The 21,319-nt window shown below is 38.7% G+C and overlaps 1 protein-coding gene across 1 annotated transcript in view; it reads left to right on the top strand.

Moving 5' to 3' along the window:
- LOC129777137 (echinoderm microtubule-associated protein-like CG42247) overlaps window positions 1-18,675 on the top strand; it is a 149,861-nt gene extending 131,186 nt beyond the window's left edge. The window contains exons 6-11 of the mRNA XM_055783219.1: window positions 149-416; window positions 877-1,014; window positions 1,083-1,343; window positions 4,928-5,348; window positions 5,409-6,014; window positions 13,696-18,675. Of these exons, the coding sequence (XP_055639194.1) occupies window positions 149-416; window positions 877-1,014; window positions 1,083-1,343; window positions 4,928-5,348; window positions 5,409-5,962 (1,642 nt within the window). The 3' untranslated portion in view covers window positions 5,963-6,014; window positions 13,696-18,675. The remainder of the gene's footprint in view (window positions 1-148; window positions 417-876; window positions 1,015-1,082; window positions 1,344-4,927; window positions 5,349-5,408; window positions 6,015-13,695) is intronic.
- Window positions 18,676-21,319: the final 2,644 nt, after the last annotated feature.

Below are 21,319 nucleotides of genomic sequence, written 5' to 3' on the forward strand. Positions count from 1 at the left end.
ATCATAAAACACAGCAATAAATTAGTTGGTTCGACTGAAACCTTTGTAGGGGTGTGAGATGGGAAATGATCGACATCCGCATTATATGTTAAATCAAAACACTTATTCAATCCATCGTCTTCCCTTCATCCCACCCGCGAACCTGTAGCATGGAAGTACACCCCTCGCGGGAGCTAGTCGGATCCGGCCAACGGGCCGGACGTGATCGCAAATCGCAGGCCCATGTCCGCATCTGGAGTACGGAATCCCTGCAGACACTGTACGTGTTCGGCATGGGAGAGCTGGATTCTGGCGTACTGGCGGTGGCCTTCTCCCAGCTGAACGGAGGCAGTTACATCCTCGCGGTGGATGCCGGCCGTGAGAGTATACTGTCGGTGTGGCAGTGGCAGTGGGGACATCTTCTCGGTAAAGTTGCGGTAAGTCAGACCAGAAGAAAAATCCAAATTTTCCCAACTAAACGGGTCAATGAATCCAACGGAAGACTGACCCGGTTGAATGCAGGTGCTAATTTAGATCCCACGAAAGTTGCTTGTAATTTCAAATTAAGCCTCGATTGTTTGCTAACTAATGGCAAAAGTTGTTTTTTTGGTTCGCCACAAATACAGCGCGCGCGCCCGATGACATCTGGTGTCAAAAGGTGCGGAAAAAAGTTTCGCGAAAGAAACTATTCGCTAGCGGCAGCACAACGCCTCGCTATCATGCAATGGCGCAAAATAGTTGGCACGTGAAGCCGGAAGTGCTTCAAACTTTCACGTTTCATTCACCCTTTCTGTCGCCTTCTGTCTGTTTGAGTTTGTGGTGAGAGCCGAGGTGTTGAAAATGTTTGTGGCTAATTTATGTCTATATATTCTCGCTGCCTTCCGGAACTGAGTACAGACGCTGCAGGAGGGCATCTGGGGTGCAACATTCCATCCACTGGACGACAATCTATTGATCACACACGGCAAGGGCCACTTGGCATTCTGGCATCGTCGGAAGGATGGGTTCTTCGAGAAAACGGACATTATCAAACCGGTGAGTAATTTTTTCGCGACTCTCACCAAGTAACAACAATAATTTTCTAGTTTCTCACGAAATTGAAGCCCTCGAGGACGTTTGTTACGTGTGTTCAGTTCGAACCGGATGGTGATGTTATCACCGCGGATAGCGACGGTTTCATAACAATCTACAGTGTAGATGCCGATGGGGCGTACTTTGTGAGGATGGAGTTCGAGGCACACAACAAGGCCATCTCTTGTTTGGTGATGCTATCCGAGGGTACACTCATCTCGGGAGGTGAGAAGGATCGCAAGATTGCGGCCTGGGATTCGTTGCAGAACTACAAGAGGATAACCGATATCAAGGTGAACTTCAATACCAATGACCGTACTCGAAATAAATGCAACAGACAAAAAATGATCACAGAAAATTTATTGAAACTCTCAGGAAACAAGTAAACACATATTAGCTATATTTTTGCAAAGTTGGTTTATTAAACCTACTCTCCTACGCTAGATGCCCGCACCTTGAACTTAACGTTACCCATCAAATCCTGTCCAACACTTGTACCATCTCTCTTACACACCTTCATCTACTCTTTCTTCAACTCCTGGTCTTTTTTGAAGACCTTCCCTGTGTTCTGGAGCTTACCCTTCATAGTCGCCCAGAATTTTTCTATCGGGCGAATTTGGCGGATTTGCCTTTTTCGGCACAAAAACAAAATCGTTAGGTGCGTACCACCCCGTCATCGGTTTAGCGTGATGGCGCAAATGAAACAAAATCAGAAAATTGAAAACTTGAAAAAATAACACTGTTTAAACCGTCGTTGAGCTCAAAAATTCAGAAAACTGAGATGATAAAAAAATAAGATAAATAAAAATTAAGAAAATTGAAAATTCATTAAATGTAACGTTCAAAATAATTGAAATTCAAAGAATTGAAATAACATATAAAATAAAATTTTAAAAAATTGAAATATTTGGAATTTTATATAAAATTTGAAAAAATCAAAAAATTGGAAATGCAGAAAAAAATATTCAATTATAATTTGAAATTCACAAATTACACGCTCAGAAATTAAAATCCAGGAAATTAAACATTCAAGAAACACAAAATTCTTAAACATTGAAAAAACTATAATAAATTTAAAACAATAGGAAGTTAAACTTTTGAAATTTGTTTGAAAATTTAAGATTATTCAAAACATATAAAATTGAAAATTCAGAAAACTAGGAGTTCAGAATATTTAAAATCCTGAACATTGAAAATTTATCAAAATGAAAATTTGAAAAAATCGAAGAAAAAATTCTGAAATTAACTTTAAAAAAAAAACTAGAAGAAATAAAAAATTCAGGAATTCGGAAAATATCGAACTCAGAAGATTTGAAATGCAAAAAATAATAATTCTAAAAATTAAAGAAATGGAAAATTCAGAATTAAAAAAAACTTATATGAAATTTAGAAAAAAAATCAGGGAATTCTACAAATATGAAAAATAAAAATGTTGAAAAAAATAAAAAAAATAAATTTAAATAATAATTTCAAAATTTATAAAAATTTGAAATTAAAAAAATATATATTACAAAAATTGGGAAACATTAAATTTAAGAAAAAAAATAAAAAAAGTAGAAAAATGAAGACTTTTATAACATTCTCATATCATATTCAAAAATCCGTATTTGGAGAATTCGAAAATCAAAAAATGAACATTTTTAAAATCAATACTGCAAATTTACAAATAAAAAATGAGAGAACAGAAACATTTAGGTAATTAAAACTTAGTAAATTGAAGAAAAAGAGTTCAGTAAGTTCAGAAAATTAAATATTTAGTAAATTAAAAATTTTGAATGTTTTAAATTCGGAAAATTTAAAATTTCAAAAAATCATTATTTGAAAAGTTCAAAACAACCTAAAAAATTAGGGAGATTGAAGATTCTGAAAACAAAATTTAAAAAAATTTAAAATTGAAAACTCCGAAAGTTCAGAATATTTAAAATTCTCAAAATTTTATAATTTACCAAAATGCAAATTCGAAAAATTGGGGAAGAACGAATAAAAAAATCAAAAATTAAACTTTCCAACACCCGAAGAAATCAGAAATTCGGAAAATAACGATTTCAGAGGATTTGAAATTCTGAAAATAAAATAAATGGAAAATTGAAAATACAAGAGAAAACCCTTATATAAAATTTGCATAAAATTTTATTAAAAAAACATAAAAATTCAGAACATTCAGAAAAAAAATCAGAAAATTCTACAAATTTATAAAATTAAAAAACATTCGAAATTTCAATATATCAAAAATCCACAAAAATTTTCAATTCAAAAAAAAATTAAAAAATTTAAAATTTAGAAAATTTTCAAAGTTTATCAGATTGGAAATACATAAAAAAATAGTAAATTGAAAAAATGTAAATTCATAATACCTAAAAGATTTTAAATCCAAAAAGATTAAAAATAGAGAACTCCGAAAATTAGAAGCACAGATAATTGGAAATTCAGGAAATAAAAAAAAACTACAGAATAGAGTTATGGGATTTGACATTTTTTGAACCTTAAAAAAACTAAAATGCTGAAAACTTGAAATGACTTTAAAATCTATGACATTTGAAAATAAAAAAAACTTCCAGAAAAGCTGATTGAAAAAAATTAACTTCAAAAACATTAAACAAACTGAAATTAGAAAATAGGCATTGCAAATTCTCAAATTAAAAATAGTGAAAAATGAAAAATAAATTTAAAAATTAAAAAAAAAAGATTATATAAAATTCATAAGATTTAGAAAAAAATCAGGGAATTCTACAAATTTAGAAAATTTAAAACTTGGAAAATCTCAAGTTCAGAAAGTTTAAAGTTTAAAGAAAATCAAAAGCTCGTCTTCGCTAAAAATCAAGAAAATGGAATTCTCGAACTTCATTTTTTTGAAGATTTAAAATTTAAAAAAAAAGTAGAAAAACCAGGAAATTGGAAGCGGAGAAAAAAAACAAAACTAAAAAATGGAGAATTCAAGATTCTTATAAGGTTCTTGTATAGAAAAATCCGCAATTTGAAAATTCAAAGATTCAGAAATTTTTAAAAGTTAAAAAGCGAAAATTTGAAGAGTCAAAAATTTAAAAATTAGAAAATTTTAAATTCCGAAAACTTTAAAAAAGAGAGAATAGAAGCATTTAGGTAATTATAACCTTAGAAAATTGAAAATTCAGAAAATTTAAAAAAAAATAACTTAAAAGAAAAATAGAAAAATCAGAAAACTAAAACTGAAAATTCGTAATGCCAGAAAATAGAAAAAATTGAACATTGAGAAAATACTAAATTCAGATCCGCCCAAAACAGAGTGTCACCTTAGTGGTACCGGGAGATGAACGACAGGCGCTTCTGGAGGCATTCTTCTTTGTATATTTGGCCGTTGATGTTGCCAATGCGGCTTACTGAACTTACCGCACCCACAAATCGCCCACCACACCAAGTATTTCTCAACAAAAATTGCCGACATTCTTCTTCCGGAACTTCAATGCATTTCGATGCTGAACCAACCATTCGCGGTACGGATTTCAGGCGCGGGATTTGGCCATCGTATTCTGTATATCACCATCCTTGCCTTTACGCGGTCGTTCGTCTTCGCTAGCCTTCCGCTACCGACTCACCGCTGGGTCGTCTGGATCTTCATGAACGATTTAATCCCACAGGACACGATCGTATGGTTGATTCCCAACTGTTTTGTGAAATTTGAATCTCCCTCTGTGGAACTGAACTGGATTTTTCACAACCTCGCCTATAATTTCGTTGTCAAAGCACTTCTTGTCATCTCGACAGATTATGACGAAATTTTGCACATGTCTCTAAACTCTAATCAAATTCAAAGTTATATACCAAAGAAAGTGTTGTAGGTTTTTCGAGTACAATTTTTAGTTGCTTGAATGTTTCTAAATCCCTTTGCATTCTCTCTCAGCTACCGGAATCAGCCGGTGGAGTGCGCACCATTTATCCACAGCGCCCGGGTCGAAACGATGGCAACATTTACGTTGGAACAACGCGCAACAACATATTGGAGGGATCACTGCAACGTCGCTTCAATCAGGTCATCTTTGGTCATGGTAAGCAACTGTGGGCGTTGGCAGCGCATCCGGACGATGAGGTGTTCGCGACCGGTGGCCACGATAAGTTTGTTGCGCTGTGGAGACGACACAAACTTATTTGGACCTCGTCGGTGGGCTATGAGATCATTTCACTGGCGTTCCACCCGTACGGAGCGGCCCTCGCGGCGGGAAGTTCGGAAGGTCACCTGGTGGTGATAAACGCCGAGAATGGGGCAACCATGCTGACGATTCGTGTCTGCGGATCACCTCTGAACAGTGTGGAGTTCAATCAAGGTAATATATGGGCGAGCCTTGTCTGTTTATGGGAACATCTGATTATATTTTTTATTCTAGTTGGGGACATGATTGCCATCGGATCACAGAACGGAAGCATCTATCTTTTCCGCGTGTCGCGTGATGGTTTCTCATACAAGAAGATCAATAAGATTCGTGGCTCACAGCCACTGACACACCTTGACTGGAGTTCCGAAGGCAACTTCCTCCAGTCGGTGACGGTAGATTTTGATCTGTTGTTCTGGGATGTGAAATCACTCTCGCCCGAGAAGAGTCCCATCGCTATGAAGGACGTCAAGTGGATGACCAACAATAGCACGGTTGGATTCCTGGTGGCAGGCATGTGGAACAATAGGTATTACGCATCGCCGGCGAATACCATCATCACTACGACGTCGCGAACTGTCGCCCAGGATCTCATTGTCAGCGGCGACGGCGATGGCTATCTGCGTCTGTTCCGTTATCCCTGCATTACACCCCGAGCCGAATTCACCGAAGCCAAAGTATACTCGGGAACGTTGGCTTGCGTGAAATTCCTGTACGGCAATCATAGTTTGGTGACGGTCGGTGGAACCGACGCGTCCCTCATGATTTGGGAGCTAACCGAAGAATAGCCACTGTGGCCACCGTGGCGTACAGGTGCCGCGCCACAGTCCCCATCACCAGGTAATACTTCAAATACTAGGCTAGTAGCAAATCATCAGAAAGTTAATCAAAAAGCCCCAAAAACTCACATCACCGCCACCTCAAAGCCACAAATCAGTCAAAATCCTCTCAGTAACGACAGTAACGATCCTAGCGCTACTTATAACCCTAATCCAAACAAACCACTACTATCACCTCCACCCCAACAACAACAACTACAACTACAACAAGAAACGTCTGCGGGCGTCGCGGCACCGACCGACGACCAGAAGCCGACTCAAATGTCTTCTACACTGGGAAACACTGCGGAAACTGCAAACGGTACAGCTGAACAATGGGTATTTATGCAATAAACAACCAAACAAAACAAACAAAACCCAAACCAAAAGCAGAGCGCAACCTTTCAGCAAGTCTATCTCAGTATACTTCAATTCATTTTCTGTGTATACCAACCGTAAGCTTTTCTACTGCTACTGCAAGCTGCCAATCTGGTACCACTTTCCGGTACTAGATCCTGTCGAGATCCACGTGTAGACTGTCACCATAACTGGCTCATAAATTTCGTTTGCATTCTCTTTTGCTTGCAATATCAAACACTGTAGGGCATGATTTAAGTAGGGCATAATTCACTACAACGAAAAGTGTTTTCAGGGATGCTGGAACCTTGTTCTTATGTTTTGTTTGCAAAATTGGAATATGGAATCTTCAAACAAATAGCGAAGGCACCCTCCGACTATCAAACACTAGCGACATCTTACTGTAATTTTCTTTCGAAAACCAACTTTTCTTCGATTTCAGCGTGCAAAAAAAAAAGTTTTCCGCCGAGACTTCACACGATTTTTACACCTTTCATTAAGTCCCACCCTCAATGACCATCAAAACGCATCGATCAATGTTATCCCAACCATATTACCAGTAGACGCTTTAGATTCGTAATTTCATCCTGCCGCTAGCCTAATACGTCTATTAATATCAGGTCTCTCTCGACAGCACCCAGCCGATGGGCTAGCCGCACACCAGAAAGGCGTCTACCTGTTTCAGGTACTGTACTGATCTTCCATCGACTTCCATCTGTACATAAAACTCTCACGGCTGCTTGTGCGATTCCTCATTCTTTAGTACCATCCGAGTCGCTTTTGATGTGTGCGTTGATAATGTATTGTTGAAGAGAATGAACTGAAAAGTTTAAAACCTATTTAAAACAAAGAAGGTTAAGGTACCAATTCACATGCTTCTGTGGCTGTCCAAATTCAGATGGTGATTCAGTCTCGATTTGCCCGATCTTGAAAGCCTGTTTGGCTACAAAATTACAGGATAACTCAAATGTGAGATTAGAAGCTCGCTACAACGTTGAAGTGAATTATGCATATTATCATACGATAATTTTATTTTTTGTTCATGCAACTTCTCTATCACTACGATATTGGTAAACTGTTAAATTCATCACATCACACAGGGTTCGCTGATTCAGACACAGAAAAATTATGTATCACTTATCTCCATACGAAAAATACTAGTGTTGGTCGAATATGCAAGTTATATGCTTTCGTTGGACAATCATAATCAAACTTTAGGATGGGTTAGGAAATAACTGGAAGAAATCACAGAAATTCAAGTTGAACACAGTTTGCGTTTCTATAATAGGATATATCTCTACAAGTTGAATACTATTATACATTCTGTCAAATCCATAACAGGAATTTTTGTTTTTAAAAGAAATGCTTTATTTATCATCTAATTTTATATTATCGCATTCAAAATGGGCTCCTTCAAAAGCAATACTCTTTTTCCAACAAACAATATAGTCATCAAAACACTTTTTAGTTGCATTCTGGAATCACCTTTGGTTCACCCAGTGAATTCGTTTTTATGTCTTCAATGCTGTCAAAACGGGTCATACGAGGCGATAATTTATATTTTGGAAATAGGAAAAAGTCACATGCGGCCATTTTGCCAGTAATAATACTTTGTTCATCGAACCCGGGATCAGAAATTGATCGTTCAAACATGTCTTCAGCCACTTTATTGCGACGAATTTTTTGAAAAAAAAATTAACCTCTTCTGGTACTAGCCGTGCTGCGACTTTTCTCATGCCCAAAACATCAACTAAAATATGATGAATAGTCTCGTGGCCGATTTTTTATTCACGGGCTAGCTCTCTCAAAATTGAGAGATGCAGTAACTCCAGAGGGCCACGCTTCATTCGTTCGGATTCCACGAATGAGATCGTTTCCTTCGATGTGGATGAGACGAAGGCTAGCCATCGGTTGGCCTTGTTAGATTCTTGGCAGATCATGGATGTAACTTTCAAGTGTAGAAAACACGGGTTATTTCGTAAGCCATCCGTAACAGACGGAACGCGAAACACGAGAAATCTCGTGAGCGGTCCACAATGTGTTAAAGGAATATTCCGCACTGAATTTTGGAGGTATCCGGATGAACAGAGGGAAGAGTCTGGACTCCCCACTGTGATGACACGTGATAATGTGGAGGCATCGAATAGGGAAACCATTTGTTCGCTTTTTCAGAAATAATTCAGCATTGTCTTCGTCAGTGAAAGCCTCAACAACGAGGCAGCTGCAAGAAATATACACTAAGAGAAATAATTAATAAATATGACAAATTGTTTGGTAAATATTACCAATTCGCTAGTCATTTTCTACCCTACTAATTATTGGTACATTCTACAAAAACAAATTGGTAGACACAAATTTCAGGCAAAATCACGGTTTGTAGGGACAATATTGGCTCAATTTTGGGGCAATATCAATGAATATGTTGGCCCTCATTTGTAAAGGGATAATCACAGCAATAACGATATTTGTCGAATAATAAATCTTTGATTCGAAGGCTGTTTTCAAATAATTTTATTCTTGTTGATATTCGAATATTAATATTCACATAAAACTTTGCAGTTTTCCAACACCGACAACCAACAACAACAGCGACAGTTGGGCCAACACCGAAGATCTGCGCAGGTGCTGCTGCTTCTCATACAAGACGATGTTGTCCGAATCGGCGCTGGTAGTTTAATTCAGCTGATGATTGCTTAGTGCAATTTGTTTTCTACGATTAGAAGCTTAAAAAAAAGAAATATTAAGGTACAAAGAATCAACAAAAACAAAATGTTTACCTCCGAATCGCTCCACTTCCACTAGAGAAATGGCGAATGCACACACACACAGTTGCTAAGCATGAAAATACTCAAGGTTACTCATGATATGAAGTAAAATGTACAAATCGTTGGTAGGGATGTACATTGCATTTGACATTAGTTTTACAAAAATTTGGTAATATGTGCAAAAAATGTGTATATTTTACCAATGTTTCGGTTACTAAAGATTTGGTAGCTGCATCTACTAATGTTTTTCTCCAGTGTATTAGGCTGTCAAAAAAGTCCTGCGGTATTTCCGCGAGGTGTCGTTGTGAGCGCGTAGTTCTAGTTGTATTCATTGTATCGAGTCATACTATAGCTTGTTGGAAAGGTATTTTATAGTCTATAATATAGTCTTGACAGTGTTTTGTTTGGTTAAGTCGTTCGTGAGTTATAGTGTCGCAAATATGGAGCGAAATAAAGAGAAAATCCGACATATTTTACAGTACTACTATGACAAAGGCAAAAATGCATCTCAAGCTGCCAATAAAATTTGTGGACCCGATACAGTTTCCATTCCCACCGAACAACGATGGTTTCAACGTTTTCGTTCTGGTGTAGAGGTCGTCGAAGATGCGCCACGCTCCGGAAGGCCTGTCGTCGAAAATTGCGACAAAATCGCTGAGTTAGCCGAGAAAGACCGGCATAGTAGCAGCCGTAGCATCGGCCAAGAGCTGGGTCATCAAACCGTTATTAACCATTTGAAGAAGCTTGGATTCACAAAGAAGCTCGATGTATGGGTGCCACACGCGTTGACGCAAAAAAACATCTTTGACCGTATCGACGCATGTGAATCGCTGCTGAATCGCAACAAAATCGACCCGTTTCTGAAGCGGATGGTGACTGGCGATGAAAAGTGGGTCACTTACGACAACGTGAAGCGCAAACGGTCGTGGTCGAAGCCCGCTGAAGCGGCTCAGACGGTGGCCAAGCCCTCATTAACGGCCAGGAAGGTTCTGCTGTGTGTTTGGTGGGATTGTCAAGGAATAATCTATTATGAGCTGCTTCCCTATGGCCAAACGCTCAATTCGGACCTGTACTGCCAACAACTGGACCGCTTGAAGGTAGCACTCATGAAGAAGAGGCCATCTTTGATAAACAGAGGCCGCATTGTCTTCCATCAGGACAACGCCAGGCCACACACTTCTTTGGTGACGCGCCAGAAGCTCCGGGAGCTCGGATGGGAGGTTCTTTTGCATCCGCCGTATAGTCCGGACCTTGCACCAAGTGACTACCACCTGTTTTTGTCCATGGCGAATGAGCTAGGTTGTCAGAAGTTAGCCACAAAAGAGGCCTGTGAAAATTGGCTATCCGAGTTTTTTGCCAATAAGGAAGCGAGCTTCTATAACAGGGGTATTATGAAGTTGGCACAAGTCATCGAACAAAACGGCGCATATTTGACTTAAAACAGATGATTGTAACTAATTTTATGAACAAATGAAAATTCAAAAAAATACCGCAGGACTTTTTTGACTGCCTAATATCTTGCTTTCCGTCTGTCTGCACACTGACTGCTATAAGCTCTAGCAGAGTACAAGAAGCCTGTCGCGTAATCAAATAATCAGCAGTCTATCGTTGTCACTGAGCCTCCTGTTCAACCAATCATTATCATCTGATAGTTTCTCTTCAAACGATCTACATCTACCAATCTAGTACTGTACACCTCATTCATCGCTCGCTCTTTACAGACTTCTACTTCATCTTTCTACTCTACCTCAACGATGTCAATCTTTGTCTGGAGTGCCTTTGTCGCTTATGAAGACGACCTCAAACTATTCTGGACCATGAAGAGTCTTGATGACGCAGTATACCTGCAGCAGCAGTCCAACATTTTTGTCGAATGGCGGGACATCAATAGCATGATTTTAAATCCAGCAACATGGTCAGTTATCACCTTCTAGAGGGAACGTGCTTCTATTGTTTAGCAATATAAAATACGAAATGTTATTGTGAACCGCATTATGGTCATCAAAGATCTTGGCGTCATTCTCGATTCCAAGTTATCATTTAATGAACATGTAGCTTACATCACCCCTAGAGTATCCAGAGTACTAGGTTTGATCTTTCGTGTTACGAAATATTCCAAGGGTATATATTGTTCGAAGTCTCTATATTGTGCTCTGGTCCGGTCAATCCTCAAGTATGCTTGCGTTGTATGGACGCCTCACTATCGAAATGGCGTTTAGTGAATCGAGGCGATTCGACGCAAATTTGTTCGGCTCGCTCTGCGAAATTTGCCTTGGAATGATCCGACTTGGGTACCACATCGATATTCAGCCGCTCCATCTCCTCTAACGATCGCTTCGATCGGGCCGACGCCAGATCCGCCCATAACACCGCGTCTTCGCCCTTATGGTATTTCTTGATTAACGATGCAACTTCCGGCAGGCACGTCGTACTATAAATTTCCCCGTTCACGGCCAGTCCGGAACTAAAGAAGCGCGGCTTTGACATCCCCTTCTTGTCAGTCACAGCAGCACTTTCTTGGGGAACTTGGTGTGTTAAACAAACTTCACTTCGAAGCTTACTTCCTTAGTAGGGAAAGTACAATACGAAGTGTCCTGCCAGTCGTTGCCACCAAGGGTGAGATAGGTCTCGTCGTCCATCACCACCGCCACGTCGTGATTCGCCAGGAAAATCGACTTCACCATCTTATTCAACCGCTGCCGCTGCTTCATTGCCTGCAACTTCTAGCCCAGTGGAGGGGACTTCCGCTTCCTGACATGTATATTCATGTTCGCCGGGTACTTTTTTACTATTTGGCCGGTTACACCAACCTCCCGGTCGAGCGCACGCAGCAATGTAGCTACTTTTCCCTCGAACTTCCTTTTCAGCATACTTTGGAGCTTCTTGTCGCTCAGGGTCGTCGGCCGTTCGGAAGCGGGCTTTCTTTCGATGCTCTGACTGTTGTCCAATAGTGCCAAGATGTTGTAGATGCCGGAACGGGCGTATCCGGCATCCACAAAGTGCCGCACGATATCCGTTTTCGACGCGGCGGGGTACCGTTCTTTGAACGCGCACACACCACACCTGAGTAGCTTCACTGTTTTCGTCATCACGGTTAGAGTTTAACTGACATATCTGTCAATTTTATTTTGTTGACTCATGGGTTACTATGATTGATGTTGCATGAGTAGTTTCGTCAGCGCGTGTGAAGATACCCCCCGTGAAAAATCGGTATTTTTGTCCATTTTTTTAATTTAAACGTTAGAGGCGTCATCCTGCACGCACACAACTATGAAAACGAATGCGTCAAGTTTAAGATGACCAAAGTCGACAGTGTCCATGGCTTTTGTCGGTCGATGACATCATATGCGCCTTTAGAGCCGATGAAGATGTGACGGAATTTTTGGTGAGAATCTAGTCCGTCGTCGAGCAGATTCTGACCTGATAACTTCGAACAAATCTTCTACTGGCAAAAGACGGCGAATGAGAGACTTTAGGCGCCATTCAGGATCGTGGTTGCACGTTAGTTCTCACATTTCACCTTGTCCCCTGATTTATAAATTGGGAAGACTACTTTTTCCATTTTTTTTACCAGTTACCATATAATTGGATTCAATAGATCATTCGCGGTTGACTCGAAATGAGCAGGGTAACTTTTTGATGGAAAGTTCAGGTGAGGGACATAATAATGTGGCAACAGAATGCTTCTGGTAGCGCAATAATATTGAATGTCTATGGGCCGCTTTACAGACAAACACGCGCAATATTGACGATACTCATTTGTGCGGTGACAACTACTCGGCAAAAAAATTGAAAACACTATTATACTGACAGGACAAAAAAGAGACCTTATCGTCAAACTGACATAAACTATTCTACGTCTGAATTGGGGGGCCCTGTATTTTCTTTCGCCACAACCACGACTTTACTCAGCTTCTGGCGCACGCTCTTTACATTTATACCCATAACTATGCTTTTCGATTATGTGCACTCATTCGATCACTCGCACCTCGTTCTTCTCCAACTCATGCATCTGTCTATGGTTCACGCGAATGAATTCTAATATGTGGAATGATTGGCATGTTCTCCAATGTACCTGATTTAGCTGTACTGCGCAAAAGCCACGCTCTGTTTTCTTGTTCAACCACAATTTCACTGTTCAGCTCCTAACACCGGTGCAGTTTCGAACGAGTATAGCGTAGCATTTGCCCCAAAACCCAAACGGACCACAGAACAACCGCAGATCTTATTCGGCAAATGGTAGTTAACAACGGCTTGGAATGATGGAAGCAGCAGCAATCTATAACAATTGTAACCACCCCATCACAACAGTCATAGCCATTAACAAAACCCGTATTGGATTAATCCTACACGATATCGACACCAAATTCAAAATTCGCTTCAATTTGTTCACCTTGCTTCCAACCAATATTCTCATTACGCAGTCGATTGTCAAACGTGAAGAGCGATTGTTTCAGAAGTTTGTCAGTCGACTGTCATCGAAGGAGTTTGTTGCACTAGCCACTGAGCTCTAATCCAGTGTCTTTCAATCGGCATCCACCGTGTGCCAATTTCTCCCGTTCAATCCATCCCTTTCTCCAGGACCAGCAATCAGCCGATGGCACCGAGGATGATGAGCTAGAGCACGAAGGAGACGACGAAGGGGATAACGATTCAGACGGATACGGCGGTGGTGCTGGTGGTGGTGGTGGTCTTGGTCTCGGCCTCAGCAGCTCCGACCAGTACGGGCGTACGAGGCGTCGTCGGACACGCTCGTCCCGTCGAGCCCCGCCAAGTGTTCGGGCCGTCGCCGCCGTCGAACCGTTCCCCGTCTCACCGCTGGAAGACGAAGAGGGCGAGGTGGAGTACGCAGTCCTGCTGCCGGATTCGTTTGCCGTTCTAGACTCATCATTTTGAGCAACTACAAACCAATAGCCTAAGAAACCACAAACCGATATTTGGGTTGATTTCCAGCATGCCCCTCGGCCTTTTTTTTCACAGGCTCGGGGTCTGTTAGAGTCAGCTCAAATATTTGTTGGAGAACAGTGCCACGCTGAATCGGCAAAAAACGGTCCCGACTCTTTCCAATTTCTTGTAATTTTCTACATATGCCAGTGACCATGGTCTAAATGACTTATTTCATTTTCACGGAACAATTCTAGTTGAGACTACTTTCTTCATAAAGTGCATGTTTGTTGGCACAAAAGATCAGAAGTTCGAATCTAAAATATAAACGGTGTTTACTTTTCAGAAAAATGATATACCTTAAATAAAACAAAAGAACAACACTGGCACTCGAACTCGGACTCGGGACCTCTATTCCAAAACCGGATAGAATTTGAAATTAGCACGATGTTGCATTCTGTAACCCGAACGAGATCTACTTCTGAAATCAAACCCAATCGACAGATGCAGAGGTGGTTACATTGGTTACATTGTTACGGGAAACACCTTATAGTCTTATTGTAATTTTATATTATTGATAAAGGTTTAACGGAAATGCTAGGAAAATTATAAACAAACAGTTAAGTTCGGATGAGAAATACGTGTTCAAAGTATTCGAATAACACCAAGTAATAATTTTCATTCATATTTCAACAATTTCAAACTGGATTCGGGCATAAATAATTTCGAAGTTTGTTTCGCGTGAATTTTTGCATATGTCGATTGGGTTTGCATCTCGGACGATTTTTAGAATGGAGAAGTTGATCTCGTGCGGGTTGCAGAATGCAAAAGTCGATCACGATCGGATTGCGGAATTTCTAAACTCGTTCGGGTTCCGGAATATGGGTGAATGTCTACTTCGATTAACAGAAGGGAAGCTCCTATTTTTGTAAGGAGTGTATCGAAAAGTAGTCTTAAACTTTCAAACATCAAAATAAAACGGAATACATTCAGAAAGTGTTTACAAAAGTGAATGAAAAGAAAAGAAAGTGTTTACAATGAAATGAAAAAATCAAGCTTATTGTAGATTTCTAAAACATGATCGAACCTTAGATTTAAATCCACTCATCAAATTCTGCAAAGTAGTTTTTGTGCACTTTTCGGACGCTTCCGACCAACTCTTCTTGAACTCTGACATATTTTTAGACACTGTACCTTACTTCTTGACCTTGGCCTTGACAATTGTCCAGTAACGTTTCATTGGCCGCAGCTGAGAACAATTAGGTGGATCGAGGACTTTTTCGACGAACATGATGTTGTTTTCCGAAACATTTTTTGCTTTTTATAGCTCTTTAGACCATGAGTAATTCTAAAAATCGTCCTAAAAATGCAGATTTTCAAAACACGTATTTTTTATTCGAATGAAAGTTTGTTTTCCGTTTGGGTTGGAGGAAATATGAGTTTTCCACAGCAATTGGGATGTTTTTTGACTCAAGTGTAACTTTCGAAAAGGGCGTATCGATTTTAGTAAGAGAAATCTTTGATAATTTGTATCTCAAAAACTATGAATCGTACCGAAATAGTGCTATAGGGTATTAACATTAAAACGTGAAAAAAAAATATACACTGAGAAAAAATATTAGTACATTTTTACTAAAAAAAACCTTTAATTTGCTAGAACGCATATTTTTAAATTTTTCTTAATTTTTTTTCATATAAAAAGGTCATGTAGAAAATTTCAAAAATTGATACAAGATGGTAAAACTATTTTTGACGTACTTTGTGGAACATCGAATTTTTATTAATTTTTGAAACTTCGAATTTTTGTTTGTTAACAATCATTTTTAGCCAAAAATCATGAATCCTGATGTCATTTAAAACAAAAAAGCTTTAACAATCTCCTCAATCTCAATCGGAGTACTAATTTTTTTCTCAGTGTACATTTTTTCACGTTTCAATACGCATCAATACTCTATAACTCTTTCTAAGACACTATTTCGGTACGACTTTTAGTTTTCGAGATATAAATTATCCAACATTTCTCTTACTAAAACCGATACGCCCTTTTAAAAAGTTACACTTGAGTCAAAAAATTCCCAATTACTGTGTATTTCCTCCAAGCCAAACGGAATACAAACTTTCATTCGAATCAAAAATTCTCATGTTTTGTCATCTGTCGATTTCATTTGGAATTGCTCCCATGTCTTTGTTTAATCCGCTGAATCATCCCAACACTGGTTCTAAACTTCTTGGCCAAATCAAAAATAGATGCAGACTGTGATATTCCGACATACAAGGCATACAACACTGTTAAATGCTCAAAATCCAATATATATTTCTATTTCAATGCAGTAATCAACACACTCTAACTGTCATCCCAACTACACACTAAATCTAGGATACCACACAGACCAGACAACTTCTCGGTCCGATTCGAGATTACTTGGTTCAAGTTTTCGTTCATTTCGGCTGAGATCCTCGAAAGAACACTCATTACCGAACTTTACTTCGATTCGTTGAACACTTCCTGGACAAACTTTGAATTTATTCGCTATTTTGTGGTAACACCCTTTTCGATGCACCATTTTGGCCGAAATTTCGGTTTGGTTTCCAAATCAATCCGCGACATTTCGAAAACAACTTTATAACCGCGAATAAATGATTTGTATTTCGATTTTTGACATGTAAACAAAGCGTGCTCTGATTGCACGACAAAAAATAGTTCACTCGTTTGTGTGTAAAAACGTGTTGAATGTTTAAGACTACTTTTCGATACACTCCTTACATGCCCTTATGAAAAAACGATCTCAACTATAATTGATCATATGATAAGCAAAAATGTCGTTTTTGGAAGCCACCGTCATATAGAGAATTACTCGAAATAAAAAACAAATGAAAAAGACTCGGGACAGGCTCGGAAGGCCGATTCTGCGTGTTATTGCTTTCTGAAGTGAGCAACAGGATACAATCCAAACAACTAACCTACAACAGGATTCGGTTAGATTTAGAAAACCGTGTTTTTACCAAAACCTAAATGGACCGCTACCGTTATGAGGCAGTAAGGAACCCAGAAACAGTGTAAAGTATTTTCTATAAGACAGAAGAAGCACCCAAACACACACACAGAGTCACGTACCCACTAAAAAAAGAGACAAGTGCACTTATTTTAACCATTGTTTACATAGTTCGTATCGTAAGTTATGCTGGAAAATATTTGGGGCGTCATAAAGAGATCGGATTTTCCCACGAAACATTGTCGTTGAGATCTGTCACGTATTTGTTACCAAATTAAACAATAGATTGTTAACGGAACGTTATTTGTAGAAAGTTTAACTAAAATCAAGTTCAAGCTTTTTAGAAAATTTTTGATTGTTTTCCAGTTTTCTATAGTAAATCCCAAAGAAAATATAAAAATAAAATAATTGAAGACATCTGGAGTCACCTCTTTGAGCAAGAAATCCAAGAAGAGTGTTCTCTAGCATCGAATGTAACTATTCTTCTGATAAGCAGCAGGTGCGCTGGAACGCACATTCCTATTCCCCTCTCGAATGACACCAATCATATTTGAGGAAAAATAAACAAAATCAAATCAATAGAACCAACTGCGAGTGGGAGTTTGGCACCAATAGATGTAATCCTTTCGATTGCGAATATGTGCGAGTGTGTCCAGCTTCCCTCGCGAAAACTTTGACAGCAGTAACATTATTTGGAATTGACTTGCGAGCCGAAGCAAAACAAAAGCAACACTTTTTATAAACATGTCAAACTGAGAAGAATACTGCCAATAGCTGTAAGAATACATTTTTTGTAACAAGAGCGAAGAGAAGGAAAAGAGTTAGAAACGTACACCTTGTTGAATTCCAGTTCTAAACTTAGCGACGAATTCATAATTTTGTAGACTAGGATATTTCAAGGATCACGATGAGGATGGGATAAAATTTGTGCGTTGAAGCTGATGTTTGAAACCGAATTGTGGTGGTTGTGATCATACGAACCTTTCCGATAGAAAAAAATTTAATCAAAAATACCCAACATTACTAACGGTTTAGTGATCTGGAAAAAAACCTAATAACCTGGGAGTCTACTTCCACACATCCTCATTCAATACATTGTGGAAACAAGTAGAATATTATCCTAACGACGATAAATCATATCAGAACATTAGCTTCGACTTTCTTTTTAAAACTATGAGATATCTTAATTTAAGAAAAGCAACAGTTGTCTGTTGAAAATCCAGAAATTTGTGTTGATTGCGATTTATTGTGATAATCATTTGACAGAGTATATATCCATTGTTATTACTTATATTAGCATAATCTGTACAACTGGTGCAACCGAAACCAAAGCGAACCCCATTCCAACAAGGAATTATATAATGTTATCGTCAGGCATACACAGCAGCAGCAACAGCAGCAACAACAACAACTAACGACACATTTGAATTTTGAAAATGGAAATCATTGACCAAACAAACAAGAATACTCTCTTTACGTAACTACATTTATTCCAGCGCGAAGAATAACGATGCGGAGTGTGCAGATTGAGTGTTGGTTCTACAGACGCGAATCGAATGACATGACATGTCTTAGCGATTCCTTCACACGATATTTCAATCCAATGGAAATTTTGAACATACCTACTGCATGGAACAATGGATCTGTATAAAAACAAAATTTGAAACCATGAAATATACTAAAATATTTGGAGCAATTTAAACGGTGTCGAATTTTTCGATGACAATTTCCGGTTATTATAAGTGCATTTTAATTTTTTTTTTTTAGCATTTTGGTTTAATAGATCTCGCAGTAAACACAGGGTTCCGTGGTAATCCTTGTAGAATCCTGTTTCCTGAATTAATCACTACACAGAATGTTCAATAAGTTCGAATCAGCGCGCATTAATGACAAACCCATATTTTCCCTTGGTACGAAGTGTATAGCAATACTTTTCAACATCATACCACGGCCGTAAGTTACTAATAGTTACTAATCAATCGCATTAATTCAACATGCAAAAAATGCAAAAGTGTTATGGCTGTGGTATTACATTGAATGTAATGCAAATAATGTGTCCGGATTCAAAAGCATTGTTGAACCAAATTCATAAACATGAGAGCACTGAATGATAGGCTTGTGTGAAGAAAAATAACACAACAGAGAAAGCAAACCAGACTCAAGTACGGTGTAGAACAGCTATAGAAAAACGGTGCAAATCACGGCCCAAAACTCGGTGCAAAAACGGTGCTGACAACAAAACATTTGATCTGTATTTCGGAGCATGCTCATTCGGCAGAGTGCATGTGTATACAAGGAGTGACTTGTAACACATCAGCACCGCGTTGCATTCTGAAGAGTATCCATAGCTGATCCTTCTGGACATTCGGACATTCGCTTCGAAAACGAGAGCGTGACATTTGGAGTGCAAGGTTCTGGACGTTAATACCTCTTTGCCGGCTGGACGGAGTGGTACGATAATCACTTCATTCGGAAGACAATATGTGCAAGAATAATTTGATTGACCCGAAAACTTGTTCAAATAGCTTAAAAATTGCTTTGAAAACAAGCTTTTGGAATCACACAAATCTGTATATAAACTAGCGTTAATAATTCTGCCCCGAATCAACGAAATGGCATGATAATCAGTTTATAAAAAAGATAAAGTATCGAACCAATTATTACCATTCCATCGGAAGTCCTGCGTTCATCTTGCGGTTATATACTACTTATCATGAACAATCGAAAATACATCTACTCCACACAATAGAGGAGAAAGAATTTATTTATAATCTTGATTGTGCATGTCTCTGTAGATACCTCGGGTCTTTGTCGTTCCAGGAAAACGTTTAGAAAAACGCTTAACAGTTCAATTGAAACAACCCTTTATTCAAGGCGCCTAGAAGTATATCCTAAGGTGGGCCAACTTGCTAAAAGCACTCTTCAGCCATCTTGGAAGTCTACTGTGTTTTGTTTGTAAACAAAACACAATACGCTAGTGCCGAAGCTCGCTCCTGATCAGTCTGTCTCTTTCACGCTTCAAGCAAATAATTCCCCTTCTGCTTTCTTCCGTACTGTTTTCATATACCGCTCCCCTAACCAACTTAGTGACTAAAAGGCCTCACCTTAGGATATACTTCTAGGCGCCTTGCCTTTATTCTTTTCCGCTCTTATGGCTCTTATGGGCACCTTACACGATCGAACTGATTGACAATAAGTGTCTTCAATATCGTGACAGCTAGACATCCGATCTAACCTCAATCAATATTTTGCCACCTTACACGGTCAATATCGCCCTCAACCCGAGACAACGATAATATCCGCGATGGTTAGTGGTGGCATTCGAGTTTGGGATCCAAACTATTCTCCATCAGATTAGAAGGCTAAAAGGCAATTTTCAATTGGTAAAATTTGAATGAAAATATCTACTAGGTATTATTTAATTAGTTGAAGCGCGTAGTCCTAACTCTAACTTAACCTATTTTCTATGAATTTTCAGATATTCCTACTAAAATTTATTATTATTATATAACGTCAGTTTCAGATACAATTTTTGTATGGGATTTTCTCACCACTTGCAGAAAAAAAGTGATTTGCATTCACATAGAATACTAATTTGATTTGGAAAAGTTAATCTTCATTCATAATTTACACTTTAAAACTCGTTTTTCCTCCTCAAAAACACATCATAATACTTGCTTCACAAATACAGACTGATCCTTTCAGTTTCAGGGATGCCAGATTATTTTAGATGGTGAACATATATGCAAATTATATTATCTGCAAGCAAATGTTTTATTCGATAAATAAGACTATGACAGTAAAACCCCGATTATCTGTATCTGTATCTATTTCTGTATTGATAAAACATAGTTTCTATGTTTAAAAATCATCCCGACTATTCACGGATAATCGGGATTCTACTGTAACTTGAATTAACACGTGATGTTTTTTCACCTGTGATTTTCCCAGATCTTCTCATTCTCCAAATTTTATAGCGGAGTGTGAAGAAACACACAACTTAGACTAAAGTGGCTTCCCCGCTCGCTAGCGCAAAGAATGACCGAGTTCAATGTTAAAAAATTCCTAAGACGTTGTTAATTTTCATTCGCTCTCTCACCATCACATTGTCAGTTTACTTTGAGGTTTTGATTTGTATCGCGAAAAGTACTGCATTTTGCTATTTTAGGTACAGTAATTTACATTTAATGCGACATTTTTCTAATTGGACAGACCTGTATGCGACACGTTTAGTTAGACATTTTTGTAAACATCGAATTCGGGTCCAAATTATGGCCCCACATTGAAATTTGCCGCCAGACGTCGACGCTGTACCACTCTCATCTTCA

Source organism: Toxorhynchites rutilus, chromosome 1 (genome assembly GCF_029784135.1).
Source record: "Toxorhynchites rutilus septentrionalis strain SRP chromosome 1, ASM2978413v1, whole genome shotgun sequence".
Taxonomy (NCBI): domain Eukaryota; kingdom Metazoa; phylum Arthropoda; class Insecta; order Diptera; family Culicidae; genus Toxorhynchites; species Toxorhynchites rutilus.